Source organism: Podarcis melisellensis, assembly GCF_964234715.1.
Source record: "Podarcis melisellensis genome assembly, chromosome: 5".
Lineage (NCBI taxonomy): Eukaryota > Metazoa > Chordata > Lepidosauria > Squamata > Lacertidae > Podarcis > Podarcis melisellensis.
In genome coordinates, this window is record NC_138537.1 from 32866879 (window position 1) to 32881771 (window position 14893).

At 39.8% G+C, this 14893-nt stretch overlaps 1 protein-coding gene across 1 annotated transcript in view; it reads right to left on the reverse strand.

Annotated features, from left to right (window-relative positions):
• Positions 1–3804: 3804 nt before the first annotated feature.
• Positions 3805–14893, reverse strand: part of CLSTN2 (calsyntenin 2) — a 339273-nt gene continuing 328184 nt past the window's right edge. The window contains exons 13-17 of the mRNA XM_081910366.1: positions 11904–12074; positions 10585–10730; positions 7245–7368; positions 6442–6626; positions 3805–4698 (exon numbers count right to left, since the gene is read on the reverse strand). Of these exons, the coding sequence (XP_081766492.1) occupies positions 4489–4698; positions 6442–6626; positions 7245–7368; positions 10585–10730; positions 11904–12074 (836 nt within the window). The 3' untranslated portion in view covers positions 3805–4488. The remainder of the gene's footprint in view (positions 4699–6441; positions 6627–7244; positions 7369–10584; positions 10731–11903; positions 12075–14893) is intronic.

Sequence of the window (14893 nt, forward strand, 5' to 3'; positions counted from 1 at the left end):
AAAAGTGTAAATGTATATCTCACTCTGAAAGACCACAGATACTCCTATGGAGCACAGGCAATCTCAGTACTGTACAGATTAAGATAGATATCGCAGAAAGAACTGGAGTAGCTCTGGTCAACTGAAGTGTTTTCATTAAATAGAAAGGCTGCATGTTTCTGAGAAGGTGCAGATGCCTGAAATCCTTTCTTTGTTTTTGATCCCTAAATAATTGATAGTTTTAAGCTAAGAATCAAGATATCACCTTGTAAACAAGGAAACAGACATGAACAAAAGGAAATATAAATCAGTGACTGTCAGAAATACTGCTGAGAACCAGGGGAGGGAAAATTTAGCACAATTCTTCCTGTTTTCACCATTACTGTAGAATTCTAGATGAAAATAAGAGTTTCTCACTATGTGAAGCAGAACTGGTAGAGCATTTAACTCAGGGTTAAGGAACTGAGATGTTGTTAGACTCCAGCTTCCAGCATCCTCATCCAGCATAGTCAATGATCAGAGGTTTTGCAGTCCAGCAGCATCTGGACAGCCAAACATTCTCCACCCTGATTTACATGGATGTACCATGCAAATCATGGGGACACAGGTGGCGCTGTGGGTTAAAGCCTCAGCGCCTAGGACTTGCCGATCGAAAGGTCGGCGGTTCGAATCCCTGCTGCGGGGTGCGCTCCCGCTGCTCGGTCCCAGCGCCTGCCAACCTAGCAGTTCGAAAGCACCTCCAGGTGCAAGTAGATAAATAGGGACCGCTTACCAGCGGGAAGGTAAACGGCGTTTCCGTGTGCAGCTCTGGCTCGCCAGAGCAGTGATGTCACGCTGGCCATGTGACCCGGAAGTGTCTCCGGACAGCGCTGCCCCTGGCCTCTTAAGTGAGATGGGTGCACAACCCCAGAGTCTGTCAAGACTGGCCCGTATGGGCAGGGGTACCTTTACCTTTACCTTTTTACCATGCAAAGTATGTGGGTGATAATATAGAATGCATTTAAATGTAAGAGCCTAGCAGGATCCGGCTGCTGGATCAGGCCACATGCCTATCTAGCCCTACATTCTGTTCTCTCAGTTGTCCATAAGCAGAACATGAGCAAATTAGCACTCATATGCAGAGTACAGAACAATTGTGTAAAGCTACTGTGGAGGGAGTATTGGCTTTGAAATCAGAATCTGGAAATATTTACAATTTTAAAAATAAAGCAACTTTGCCTTCCATAATGAACCAGCATAATCTGAACAGATTTATTTTTAATAACTAATTACAGATTATTGGTATTTGTTTGAATGCCCAGTGCAAGTAGATTACAATGGACTTGTCTGTGCAGCTTTAACATGCAGTCTTGCATGTTAAACTTTCATCAGGTACCTTAGCATTTTCGTTCAACATATTCATTAAAACATTCTCCCATGTGGTCCTCTTGAGAAATACATCATTCTTTCTTTCCCTTTTTAATGTAAGAAGTGCAACCAATGTTAACAGATTTAACAATTCAACTCGACACTTGTTAGTCTACAGAGTCTAATTGATTACAAACTTCTGAATGTAAAAAATAACAATGAATGGCCTATTCGTGAAGCTGAACTTTTCCTTCCTTTTCCAGTCAACTACGGATTAAGAGAGCAATTCTATCACACAATTCTACTGGGATGGACGGGTTAGGTAAGTGGATCTCCAGCTGAGCTAGTCAGGCTTAAACCCCCAACTTCAGCTCTGCCAGATATATACTGGTATATCTCCCCCATTCCAGCTAGCCTGGCAAACCTTAAACCAGCATAAGAAAACAGGTGTTCTGGGGGTGGAACCAGAGTGGGAGGACTTAGGCTGGATCCTAAGTCCATTCAGCTCAGTCATGTTACCTGGCAAAGAACACTCTTTTAAAGGCTTGCTTCCCCTCTGCCAAGCCTAAGCCTCATCATTCAGAAGTAGCTCCACTGCTGAATAGAGTTTGGACTGGGTGTAACTTTACACCATCTTGACTTACACAGGCTTGCTTAACACCAGGACTTGTGTACAGGATTGCTTCCTTTGGGTGCATCCGAATGGTTGAGCACTTCTGAGTATCATCAGAATTTTGACACACAAGTGTGTCATTGCCCTCTCTGGACCTCTATGAATCCACATGGGGATGATAAAATTTGCTGCAGTTCTCAAAGTTAATTGTATGGCAATTCTTATGCTGGTTTGGTAATCAGAAGGAAACTTTTTTTTTTAGTAGTAACTTAAATTTAAAAATTCAATTTATATTTGGGAAGTGTTAATTTATTGTCAGAACATTTCATGTAGGCTGCTAAAACAAAACAAATTTAAATATTGGTTCCCCCCTCCCAGCTTACTTTGACAAAGAAATATGGATACATTCTAATACAGAAATTATTTACTTGAGGACTTGTCCATGGGTTAACTAAGAAGGCAAACCCTATACCCACACTACCTTTCTCTCTCATTTCCCTGCTTCTGCTTTAAAATGTTTCAGACCTCATCCATAAGTATGAAAGACCTATGGGCTTATGCCTGGTTAATATTTAATCTCATAGTGCTTAAATGAGACAATGCAGCTGCCCAGATAGATTCCCTTTAGCCCATCCTAGCTTCAAAATGGCACTCCTATCCATGAACCTTAGAATGTCTGTAGTCTTAAACTCTGGCAGCTAGGTAGCAGGAAAGAACTTCCTTCCTTCCTATATTACAGCTCAGTGGTTAAGCATCTGCTTTGCATGCAGCATGTCCCAGCTTCAATCCCAGGCACCTCCAGTTAAAACGGATTTGCTAGCAAGTGACGGTTTCTGCCTGAAACCCCGGGGAGCCATTGCCAGTCAGATTAGACATACTTGAAGACAGATGTACAAATAGTCTGACCTAATCGGAGGCAACTTCCTGCACTCCCTTTGCTCAGAACTTATTCCTGGAGAAAATAAAATAGCAGCAGCAGCTTTTCTCCACCAAACCCCACAGACTGCTCTAACCTCTGTTAACATGTTGATGCTTTCTTGTCACAGGGTGATGAGATGGCATTCCTCCAAAACTCAGGTTAAGATAAAAAATCAAAAGCAAACACAAAAACCTTTAGGGGGGAAATATAAAATTAGAAATTGGAAACTAAAAAACAACGTTCTTTGCTTCTGCATCAAAATGCATTGGCTTCTATATGTCTAAAATATGCATAGCATCAAGTAATGCAGTGTTCCACAATCATGTAGCTGCAAAGACAGAGAAAATTAAGGGGGGAATTATACAACAAACCACACAGACATGCCAATGCCTTTTCAACATTTAGAATACTGTGGTTGAGGAGAGGGAACCAAAACTACCCTATATTATAAATTGCATTTCCTCCAAAACTCTACTAGTTGTTTTTGCTTTAAAGTTCTGTGTTTCATTATCTTGCACTTTCCAAACATGCCTATTCTTCAACAACAAAAATGAAACCAGTCTGGGGTTCAGATGAGAGACCTTTCAGCGGTAGCCTTGTTTGCTTGGTGCCCAATATATTTTGGTAGAAAACAGAACATACCAGTTCTAGCTGCAGAAATAAAATCAGGGTCTGTCTTTCTAATATGTGCTAGGGAAAATTCCCCTAGGCTACATATGTTTAGATCCATACACACAGCACTTGTCTAAATCTCAGCCAAGCCAAGCTATTGTATAATGCTACCATAAGGTATGTCAACAAAGTAATGATTTACAGTGCAGAGAATAGATTTTCTGTGTAAATCAGAAGCAACCCAAGTAACACTCCAGTCAAACCTATATTTTGCATGATATAACATTGGTGCATCTGTGTGATAGAGGGAAAAGTCATCACATGCAAAGATTGGATAAGGATTTTCCCCTGCCGAGTTTGAACATTAGCAGTGAAATTGATTATCCATTCCTGTGTGTGTTTGGGTGTATGTCACACCCACACCCACACACCCAATTTAAAGTACTCTGAATCCCTCTTGCAGAAGGCAATTAATTAAAACAGAACAGTGGAAATGAGAGCAAATTAATGTTGCCCTAATGAGTAGCACCTACATTTTTCCTCCTTAACATATGATTCTTAACCAAAGTCGAACCAAACCCAGAAAGGGGGTATATATCAACTTGGACTTGAATTCACTTAAATAGAAAAAGAAAAGCTGAACTGTATCCTTTATGGACTGGCAAACAGGACTTTTGCATATTCTTATTTATCTTATTAGACGATATTGGAGTTTCCTGGAAAGGGAGGTGGTAAGGAACATATGGCGTCAGGTTGGTGTTATCACAGGTGAGACATAAACGGTTGTACCCTGTGCTTTTACCAGGTGCCATTACCCATACAGTAGGAAAGGAATAACTATCTGGAGCAGTTTGATACAACTACATCAAATTCAGGCAATGCAGTTCTATCATCTGAAGTCAATAGAGTTAAATCCTGCCAATTAACTCATAGATCCAAGATGGGGTTGACGCAGTAGGATTGACTCAGAAATACACAGTATTGGTGTATACAAAAGGAGCAATAAAACTAAGGGTTTCTAGTAGGGTAGTGTTGAATCATCCCACTCCAGCTGATCTTGCCTGGTTGCATTTTGTTTGTCTCCTTTATTTCCAATAGCTGCTTCTTCCTCTTCCTCATCCTCCTCTTCTTCCTCTTCACTTTCATCTGATTCAGCACTGGTTGTATCTTCCTCTTCCTCTTCCTCTTCTTCGCTTTCTTCTTGTATATGACGAGGTTCTTCATATTTCTGTATTGTGCAGGAACACAGGGAAGAGCTGCTATTAAGAGATTAGTTGTACTACTAAAGGCTAAAAAGGTAATGGGGGAAGAAGTTTACTGATTTTAAAAGTGAGATGAAGTACTAAGAAGCTGGGATTCTGCCTTCAGATGCTTCAATACACAACCATAATCTGACAGCTGCTATTTACCCTAATGGGGCTGCGCTGGACTGCATGGGAGACTTATCTATCATGTGATAAGTGAAACTGATGTTCATTGCAAGCTAAAGGATAGAGCTAGAAAACAAAGGTATTGAGGTGTCAGTCAATCACATATGACCTGAAGTCTTCTCTAAAATAGCAAACTCAGCCTAAAATAATTATTTATAGAAAGCAATTCTCCTGAATAATATCCACCAGTGGCTGACTGACAGAGAGCTCCAAATACCGTAATTAATGTCCTTCCCACCCCCAATATAATAGGTCTTGATTGAAGTCTGAAAAAAAAATGAGTTCTGTGAGTGTTATATGCTCCTCCAGGATGATCAAACCAGGTTCCTTTCAGTGATGTGAAGGAAAAAAGAGCTGCATATTGACAAAAGTCAAGACAATTTTAGACCAAACCATCGTCCTCTTCAGTTTCTTAATCTTCAGTAGTGTAACAGCTGCCATGGTTTATTCCCTCCCATGATCACTACTATTAGATTGCCAGGATCATGTGCAAGAAGCCCATGCTGTGGCTCCAGTTCTAACATTTTGCTGGTGTTAGGATGGAGCTGCAGAATAGGTTCATCCCATGAGACGATGTGACTCCTGTATTATTAAGCTGAATTGCTGCATCTTTCATACAACTAAAACTTGAAGGGGCACACTGAGGCAGCTACATATATAATATTGCAGGCATAGGCAAACTCGGTCCTTCAGCTGTTTTGAGACTCCAGTTCCCATCATCCCTGACCACTGGTCCTGTTAGCTAGCGACGATGGGAGTTGTAGTCCCAAAACATCTGGAGGGCCGAGTTTGCCATTGGAAGCAGTTCTTAGGCATGCTTGCACCTCCTCTGCAACTGGAGAATATTAATCCTAAAGCTGAGTAGCAGACTGGAGAGAGCCCTTCGTCATATATAATTCCATGATTTTTTCATTTTCAATGTAGCAAATTATCAGTCCAAATAATCAATTACATTATTTTCCCCCATTAAGGACTTCCCTCAGCTTCCCTCTCTCCCCTCTCTAATTTCTTTGCACATAATTGTTCTCTGCATGTTATAAAATCGTACATATCCTTGTCTTCTCTATCATGTGTTCAACTAATAAATTTGTGGATGTTTATTCAAAACCTGCCAAGGAGTCCAGATCATTTTGTTGTCTTGATTTTAGGGTTTTCAAAGAACTCACAAGCCTTTTTCAAAAGTTCCTCACCACTGATGCTGAGCAGAACATTGACATATCCACTGCTCTGGTCTCTTGACCTCTATACTTGTATGGCAGGAAGTCTAAAATGAGTGCCTAGGTGTGTACAGCTGCACAGACAATCTATGCTATCTGAAACTGTGCTTGTGCAGTTTCAGACTGTGTGGTGTGCCCATACTTGTACATGTGTAGGCACCTCTTTCATACCATTTGTGTATGGGTCATCATAAATAGGTGAACAACAGCTCCTATCATTCCTGACAACTGGCCACACTTGCTGGGCCTGATGAGAGTTGTGGTTTCGCAACATCTGGAGGCCCAAAGGTTCCCAACATCTGGCATCATTGCATTGCTACTTACCTCCATAGGATTGACAGTGATGGTCAGAGCTGAATCATCCCAGTCCATTTCATTTTCTTTACTGCTTTCACTCTCCTTTGAGCTGTGCTTGTAAGCTGCTCGAATTCTATATACTCCCAAAGCTACTATGAAGACTAAGATACTGACACAGACGACTATGACAATAATAGCCACACTTGGAAGTACTGAAATGAAACAAAAATGGGAAAATTAAACATAGCTGTCCTATAGCATCTCTATACAGATATTATTGTATTTCTATCTCATGAAAATATGTGCACATATAACTAAATACTCATTATAGAATACTGTCATTTTAAAATGCTTACTGTGACCCTCCCCCTTGTTGCTGGCCATGACAACAAGCAAAAACAATGGTCAATGCCACAGTCACACTTCCCTTTGTGTAGTTTCATGACACCGAATTGGTGAAAAATAATAGTTTCATCTGTAATGGAGGTTACATATCTGAACTGCCTTTTGCACATGGAACTTGCATATGGAACCTCCCAGCATACATACTAATATGACCCCCCCAAAAAAAACCCACTTTTTTATATAGAAAAAAGGAAAGTGGTTCCACTAGTGCCTGTTGCTTATGATAGCTGCATGTGTAGACTGTATAAAAGAAGTTGACCTTTGAATTAGAAGCTGAGGACAACAAACAAAGAAAGGCTATCACCTTCGCATCCACTCATAAGAGCCAGATGACATTTGGCTGCTACCAGGAACCCAATGCTTGACTAGATAGATTTTGGTCTGATCCAAAAAGGCAATTCATATGTTCTTAATACATTTAATACCTGAGCCATGAATACTGTTTATGCTTTCCTCTGGGTGATGAATAGATTGGAGAAACTGCGGCTGTATTACCATATGATTTACATAGTCCATGGTATTGGAGTTGGAGCTATGTAGAATATTAACCTAGAAGAGGAAAAAGAGGATTGATGTTGCAGATGAGTAAGTGGGCAGTTCAATCACCTGCTTCTCTCTGTCTAAAACTCTGGTAGAAAAGTTAATCATTGAACAGATGTTTGAGCCGTTCCCTTCCTCTGAGAGAAGGCAGTTAATTCAAGGCTTGATGTGAAGAATCAGCCTCAAAATTTGCCCAAAAAGATGCATTAGGAGAAGAAAATGCTCATTTAGAGGGAAAGGTTGTGAAAAAACAGATTGTTGGCACTATGACTTCAGTACTTTCGGGGTGGCTGGAATTTGGGGGAACATTTGCTATAGTCATAAGAAGAATGAGTCCAGACTGAAGGGTTTGGTGGCATAAACATTTCAAAACAGTAAATAAGGCAGTATTACAGTGTCATGTCAATATCCTTGTCTATCTAAAGTGGAGCAATGGCATGAAGTGGTCCAGGTGCTATTCAGCATCCTGTCACCCTGAAAGTTTTACAGTCCAGCACAATCTTACACTGGCATAAATTTACAACAAGAGTTTTATAAAAAGGCTCTGCTATCCAGTGGGTGCAGGAGGCTTATCTACAATCTTCCACACAGAGCAATATTTGATAATAGCATTCTATTTCCTGTTGTTGTTTTTATGACCAACAAGAGAAGTCATAAGCTGGCCAGTATTTTAGACATTTGTGGACTCAAATACAGTAATGTAGAATATTTCCCTACATTGTCAGTTTCAATGACAACATTCAACATTCTCAGGATTTAACAGTGAAATGCTATAAATCACTTTGGGCACACTTAACATTATAGCCACTCTATGGGAGCAGAACCCACAATGCGAGCCCTTCTGAAAGTTTATCCGCCAATGGTAAGAGAAAGCTGGAGCACCTATGGAGAAGCTACTGACTGCCCTTCTCCATTCATTGTTCATCCCCCTCCCTTTTCTCTGTTATTATATTCATCAGCAGGATAAGGATAAGGAGCAGGGATAACCATTCCCTAAGAGGAAAGATGAAGGATCAACAATAGATGGAGAAAGCCAAGTAGCTCTTCCTTCACTTTGTGTGTGATTATTTATTATTAATTCAGCTTTCCTTTCCTATTTGTTTTAATGGTACCATTTAACTGTTTATTTTAATTTTGGATATTTATGTTTTAATGTTTTTAAAAATATTTTTTATACTTTGTAAACTATTTTGGCATTAAGCAGTATATAGTCATAATCAATTTCTTTCCCTTCTGCTCCCAATGTCAGTCAGTAAGCATTTTATGCTTGTTCAGCATCCTTGGTATTCAGTAAGCTGCTTTTAGACTCCTCTCCCTTAGCCCCCGAAATATCTACTGAACTTCTGCAACCCTCAGGTTTCCCCCAAGCTTGCCTTCAACTACCTCTTGTGTTGATCTGCTGTTTTGGTTACATAAGTACAGACACTGAAAATATGAGTTCACAAAAGGAGGGCACTCTAGGAAGTTGTTTAGCTGGCAAAGATAGATAAAAGACTGCGATAGAAGGGTGATGGAGAAGTGGTCATGTGCCACTGTGAAATGGCAGGGCTGTTATATCAAAATAGGATGGCTCTGACTGCAATGAGCAATTGACAGTCACTTAGTGAAAGGAGATACGAAGTCCACAAGTAGAAACTCCTGACACAGTGATGGAAAATCCCTCTTCTCTACAAAGGAGAGGATGCTGTGAGTCCTTAGTGAGACTTATTGAAATGCTGTTTCACCCCACAAAAAGGATGAAAGAAGATCATGATGGGAATGCAATTTTAGTTCTATCTTCGAGTTGTTTTCTGTCCCTTCCATCTGCCTGCTCTCATCTTTGCCCAGTTTCACTTATACACTGCATAATGTCTCTGACAAGAGCTGCCACAGTCAGCAGCTGTTGCTCTTAGAGTGAAATGCTATCAACATGGTGTGTGTGAAGCTGAGAGCCAGAGAGGTGTGCAGAACAGCAGTTTAGTATGCACAAGACAAATAGTCGAGAGCCTTTGAATTTAGGAGAGAGATGGATGAAGGAGAGCTAATTATAAACAGAATGGCACCCTGGCACGAGGAATTCTGCCCAACTGGATAACACAATATGTCATAAAATAACATTTCCAGATACTTCACATGTGCCATGCATGTGCAGAAGTGTCTAAGGCTAAGCCTTCCAACTATGCGCCTCCTTAGGTGGGACCCCCACATACATTGTGTCTAGTAACTAAAAGAGAGTGCAGTGTGGGTTCCATGCAGGAAAGAATCATCACAGGCATCATAAATGCTTTTAAGTCCCCATTTCTGTCCTATTAATATACTTTCCTAAATATATTTTTTCTCAATATATATTTTTCTCAATTCTTTCCTCTCCTGGACTTACATTTGGAATTTCTTGCCAATCCATGTCAATCGGATGTGTTACCCTTGAAACTACTCATAATGAAATTCACTCTCACAGTTGCTAAATATCTGAAAGTATATTTATCAAGTAATATCTGAGGAATAAGTAAATAAATACGGTAAATAGCACACCTCCATTAGCTCTCTGAAGTCAGCTATTGCCATGATCCCTGCTTTTCTATTCAATAGGATACTGGGAAAATGCATTACATAACAGGATTGATACAGTTGTTGGGTGTTGGTGGAAAACATGATGTACAGAACTGCTTCACAGATAGTGGGTTCTCTGTGCCTCTGATCTGATTATAATTCTACCATTTCAACTGCTATCATTTACTGCCTAGTCTACACATTGGAACCAGACAAGTCAATGGTTAAATTGGCATGCAAGCTGACCACAAATGGCTATGTTCATTGCTTATTCATATATTCCAGTAAATACTGGAGAATGCTTATCAAGAAGCAATATTTTCTGAGGTAAACGTTATATGAACACAACAGGCAAAAAAGACCAGTTTTAATCTCTGGTTTAAAATCTAACTATGATACACATGAACTCTGGTAATGCTGAATCATAGCTATGTTAATTACAGATTTTCAGTGTGTGGGTTTGTGAAAGCTGGGGGAGGAGATGGAGTATCGTCCCAGCCTGTTGGATAGTGTTACATCTGAAGTGATCCATGGAAATGCACTGAAAGTACAGGGGGCACATTATAGAAACGAATAAATTTCACACTTCTTGAATGCAGGATTTTAAACATTTACTGTGCTGAATAGTTAGGCAGAAATAAAACTCCTTTTTTAACATGGAAACAGTGGTCAACATACGTTTTACACAAGACTTACCTCTAAATTAAATTCATTGCTGGTGTAACGTCCATTAAGTTCTGAGCACTTGATTCTAAACTTCCTGTCAAAGATGGAAGATGTGTGCCAATTACGATAGCGTAACTGTCGCAAGACTTGTGCGTAGTTTTTCATTGTGTCCACACCTAAAGCCATAAGACATAATCAGTAAGTAAATGAAAACATACACTGAACAGACTATAGCCATGAAATAAAAATAGGGCTGTTGTTGTTTTGGCAAATGAATAGCTTAATAATTTGAATATTAAAATATGACATTAAAAACACATGCATCTGATCAATGCATGTAACAAAAGGTATATGCCTAGAAATCATAATGAGAACAAACAGATATGTCATCACTAGCATTAAATCAATAAGATTAGTTTCACAATATGCACTGAAAATCGAAGTTTGTCTTTCCCATGTTAGCCCTATTCAAACATGGGCTAAAAATGAGGAGAGATGCACACACAGTTGTCCCCACATTGAGAGGGAAGGTCTGAAGGGAGATTCTAAGGAATATAAAGAGAATCCTTCCCATGACTGGGATACCTGCCTTACTTTGAAAATCCCCTTATCTTGAGATCCCCTTCAGACCTTCCTTCTTAACACAGAGCCAGAGCCCAGTGCCTGTAGGAGGTGGGGTCAAGCTTGCAGGTGGGCTCCCTTTCCTCTTGGAAACCGTATGTGTTTGCCCCCAAAATCTGAAGTGGCATATTATCAACCCACATTCCACCATCTTGTAGTACAGGATAGGATATATATTCCTCAACATGAACAGAACAAAAGCCAGGCATAACTTTGGCAAAAATAATAAATACTATTGGTGGCTAATAACAATCCTCTTTTTATAGGGATATAACATTTTCCATTCATAATATTATTTTGAAGAAAACAGACATATATTTAGGGACTATCATTTGAATTACGAACACCACTTCTTTTTCTGCTAAGTGCTACATTAACAGTATTTAGAAATCTGAGGTATTTCATTATTTCTTTGGTTTAAAAAGCAAGACCTGATCTAGTACAGAAAACCTAAAGCATTTACTTGTTGGAAGTCAGCAATAACCAGGTCATTTGCATCCAAATGGAGGCAGGGTCTTCTCCCCCATAGCAGGACCCCACATCCTTCAGAGAACAATTATTCACATGATGAATTTGAAGCAACTCTTTCTAAGTTTGGCCATGCTAATGAATTCTACTCTTTCCTTAAACAAAAGGCTGTAACTTCCAAATCGCAAAAAAAGAACATTTAATTTAAAACTTAGAAAATAAGTCGAAAAGGGGAGGAAAGATCAAGAAATTAAACATACCATATATTGAATAGCCTGCTGTGGAGTTTGTAGCATCCAAGTGTTTTCCTTGAAGTTCTGTCCGATCCAGTTCTAAACATTCATGTGTGGGGTCCAGTTCTGCTCCAATTACCAAAATGTCACAAAAATCCAAGTTATGGTGCATTTCTTCTAGGGTAACTGGTTTATGGACTAAGGATCAAACAGGAGACAAACACAAAAGATCCTAGTTAAAAAGCAGCTTATGGTGATACTATACAATGCACTGCAACATGAGCTGCCCCATTAATAGGGGAAATACACCTACATCAGCCAACGCTGCACTCACTTGCAGAAAGTGGCTTTTTGCAGCCTTCCCCTATTCAGAACGGAATGGGAGAGTAGATATCCAATCCTGGTATCCAGTGAAATGTGGCCATTGAGGGGAGGGGTTTCAATGTAGGAAAGACTTAGTACAAATGCAGAATGAGGAGGAAGCACAAACAGCCTCTTGCACATTTTGGATTTTTGAGGAAACGTTTACGTAGATTTTTGTAGGTGATGTAGGAGGCACTGTGGGCACATTGACACCCCCAGGTGCCACATTGCCCTTGCACTAGGACAATTGGAAGCAGTGTTTGAAATTCCCATTGTTCTAGTCACATTTAGCGACAGGGAATTTCATTAGCCCAAGCAGTTTCTGAGCTCTGGGCGCAGTACTGCACCTAAGACAAAACCTTTTTTTCCTCCCCACTTCCAGCTGAAGACGGGAGAAGAAACCCTCTTAAGAATATTAGGGGGGTGGGCAGGGGAAGAACAGGACCATATGAAAAATGAACATAACATTTTAGCTGCAGTCCATTCATTTTCAGCTTTGTATTCGTCTTATAAAAATAAGCGCGCCTAGACATTCTGTTGTTGCGCCCATAACCTGTAGGCTTAAGGTGCCATTTAGCTGCTAGCTTTCATATCTCCATTTGTACAATGTTTGGAAGGTGTATTAAAGCACAGTATAGGTCTTGGACATTATTTGGAAAGCACAGAATTAAAATTTAATCTTGGAAACAAATTTACATATGGATAGTTTTGCTGTTCTGCTGTCAATGTGTACTGACACCAACAAGGCCTACACAGTATGAAGTACGGAAACCACGTAACCAAGGAGTTGTGAACTGGAGCAAGACTTCTTCTCTGCCAGTACATTTGTCTCAGTCACTTTATTACTTAAAGAAGGAGAAGATCCAGTACCACCCATCTATGCAACTTGATGATTGTTAATGGGCAACGCTTGTAAAACTTGAGATATAAACTTGCTCTATTTCACTATAGAGAATAACAACTATCTTGTCACAGAAGGAAGAGTATGCAAATTTCATATTTAATTCTCTGGTCCACTTGGCATCAAGTGGCTGGAAAATTGACTTAAACTGTTTCTCTCATGGGATACATTTGGAAAAACATAAAAGGAATGTCTCTTGTAGAAAAGTCTTTTGGCAGTTATGAAAGGCTTCGACCCCACATGTGATTGCTGAAAACCTTTCCACCATGGTGGTTCTCATATTGTTGGGATAACATTTTAAAACACTGTATGTTCTGTGATAATCAGAACTGAAGTCAGGGTCTGCAAGCCAGTCTGTATATCCCTGGTACAGTGGTACCTCGGGTTAAGTACTTAATTCGTTCTGGAGGTCTGTTCTTAACCTGAAACTATTCTTAACCTGAAGCACCACTTTAGCTAATGGGGCCTCCTGCTGCCGTCACACCGCCGGAGCACGATTTCTGTTCTCATCCTGAAGCAAAGTTCTTAACCTGAAGCATTATTTCTGGGTTAGCGGAGTCTGTAACCTGAAGCGTATGTAACCCGAGGTACCACTGTACTCCTGTACAGTTCCTGTGTGCAATTTCCTTGTAATGTAAGTGAATTGCATATAATGCAACATGAGAAAGAGTTTCTCAGAAATCTGATTGTGGAAAAGTAATGTCTAAATTGGATTGCAGGGTTCCAGCATAAACAAAATTATCCCAATACATTAGGAAGCCTAGTCCTAACATAGCACTATATCCTAGTTTCTTTGTTTGCACTAAAATATAGTCCGTTTATTCTTTTATGCTGAGGGTGAGTGACATTTGCACTGATTCCCTCAAGTGCATTAAATATATATTCACAGGTGCAAAGACAGGCACTTTAATATTGCTTTAGCTACCAAAGAAAACATAACATATACAAAAATAGTTCCAAGTTAAATAGGACGCTGATAAAATATATAATTCAATGTTGTGAGCCAATGATTAATGTTGGTAGCAACATGGTTTACGGCAACTTGCTTTACCCACTTTTTCCAGCTATAATTAAAAAGAGCATAAGCTTATAACCACAATGGACCTGAATGCTTTTCAAAATTAGATTGTCAACATTTGCTAGCAAATGCTTTCAATTCCATTCAAAATAGTTTGTGGCCAACTAACAATTAGATGCATTGTGGTACCAATGTTTCAGGAAACTACCGTATAATTCCTCACTGTGAAACATTTCAGCCTCTCTCAAGCTCCACAATACATAATTCTAGATGTAATCTAAGTATTTCCTACATGGCTCAGGGACTGACAATGCCATAACCGCCCATGAGAAATGTTTGTCTTCTGACCCAGTTTAGCTCAGTAGCACTGTCATCTGTTTTACTGTCCTGTGGAGCATGGGGCATGACCAAGGCAGGGACAGGGTAAAATGATATGGATGCAGGCAGACTGGTGTGTTCATGTACATGCACATGTGTCTGTATGGATAAAAGCAGCATCAAAATTTAGCAAATGCTTGGATAAAGGAAGGAAGCAGTGAAAGATGATGCCTGAAAAATCAGAAATGAAAGACAAAATTAGCTCTAACAATGACAGAGAAAGGGGGAAACTGATAAGTGGTTTTGAGAGAAAGAAAATGAACATGTTTCATTATTTCCCCACTTAGCTTTATTTTCTCTCTTATTGAACTTTCTAGTTTTACAGCAGTGCTGGATTAACATCAACCACTGAACATA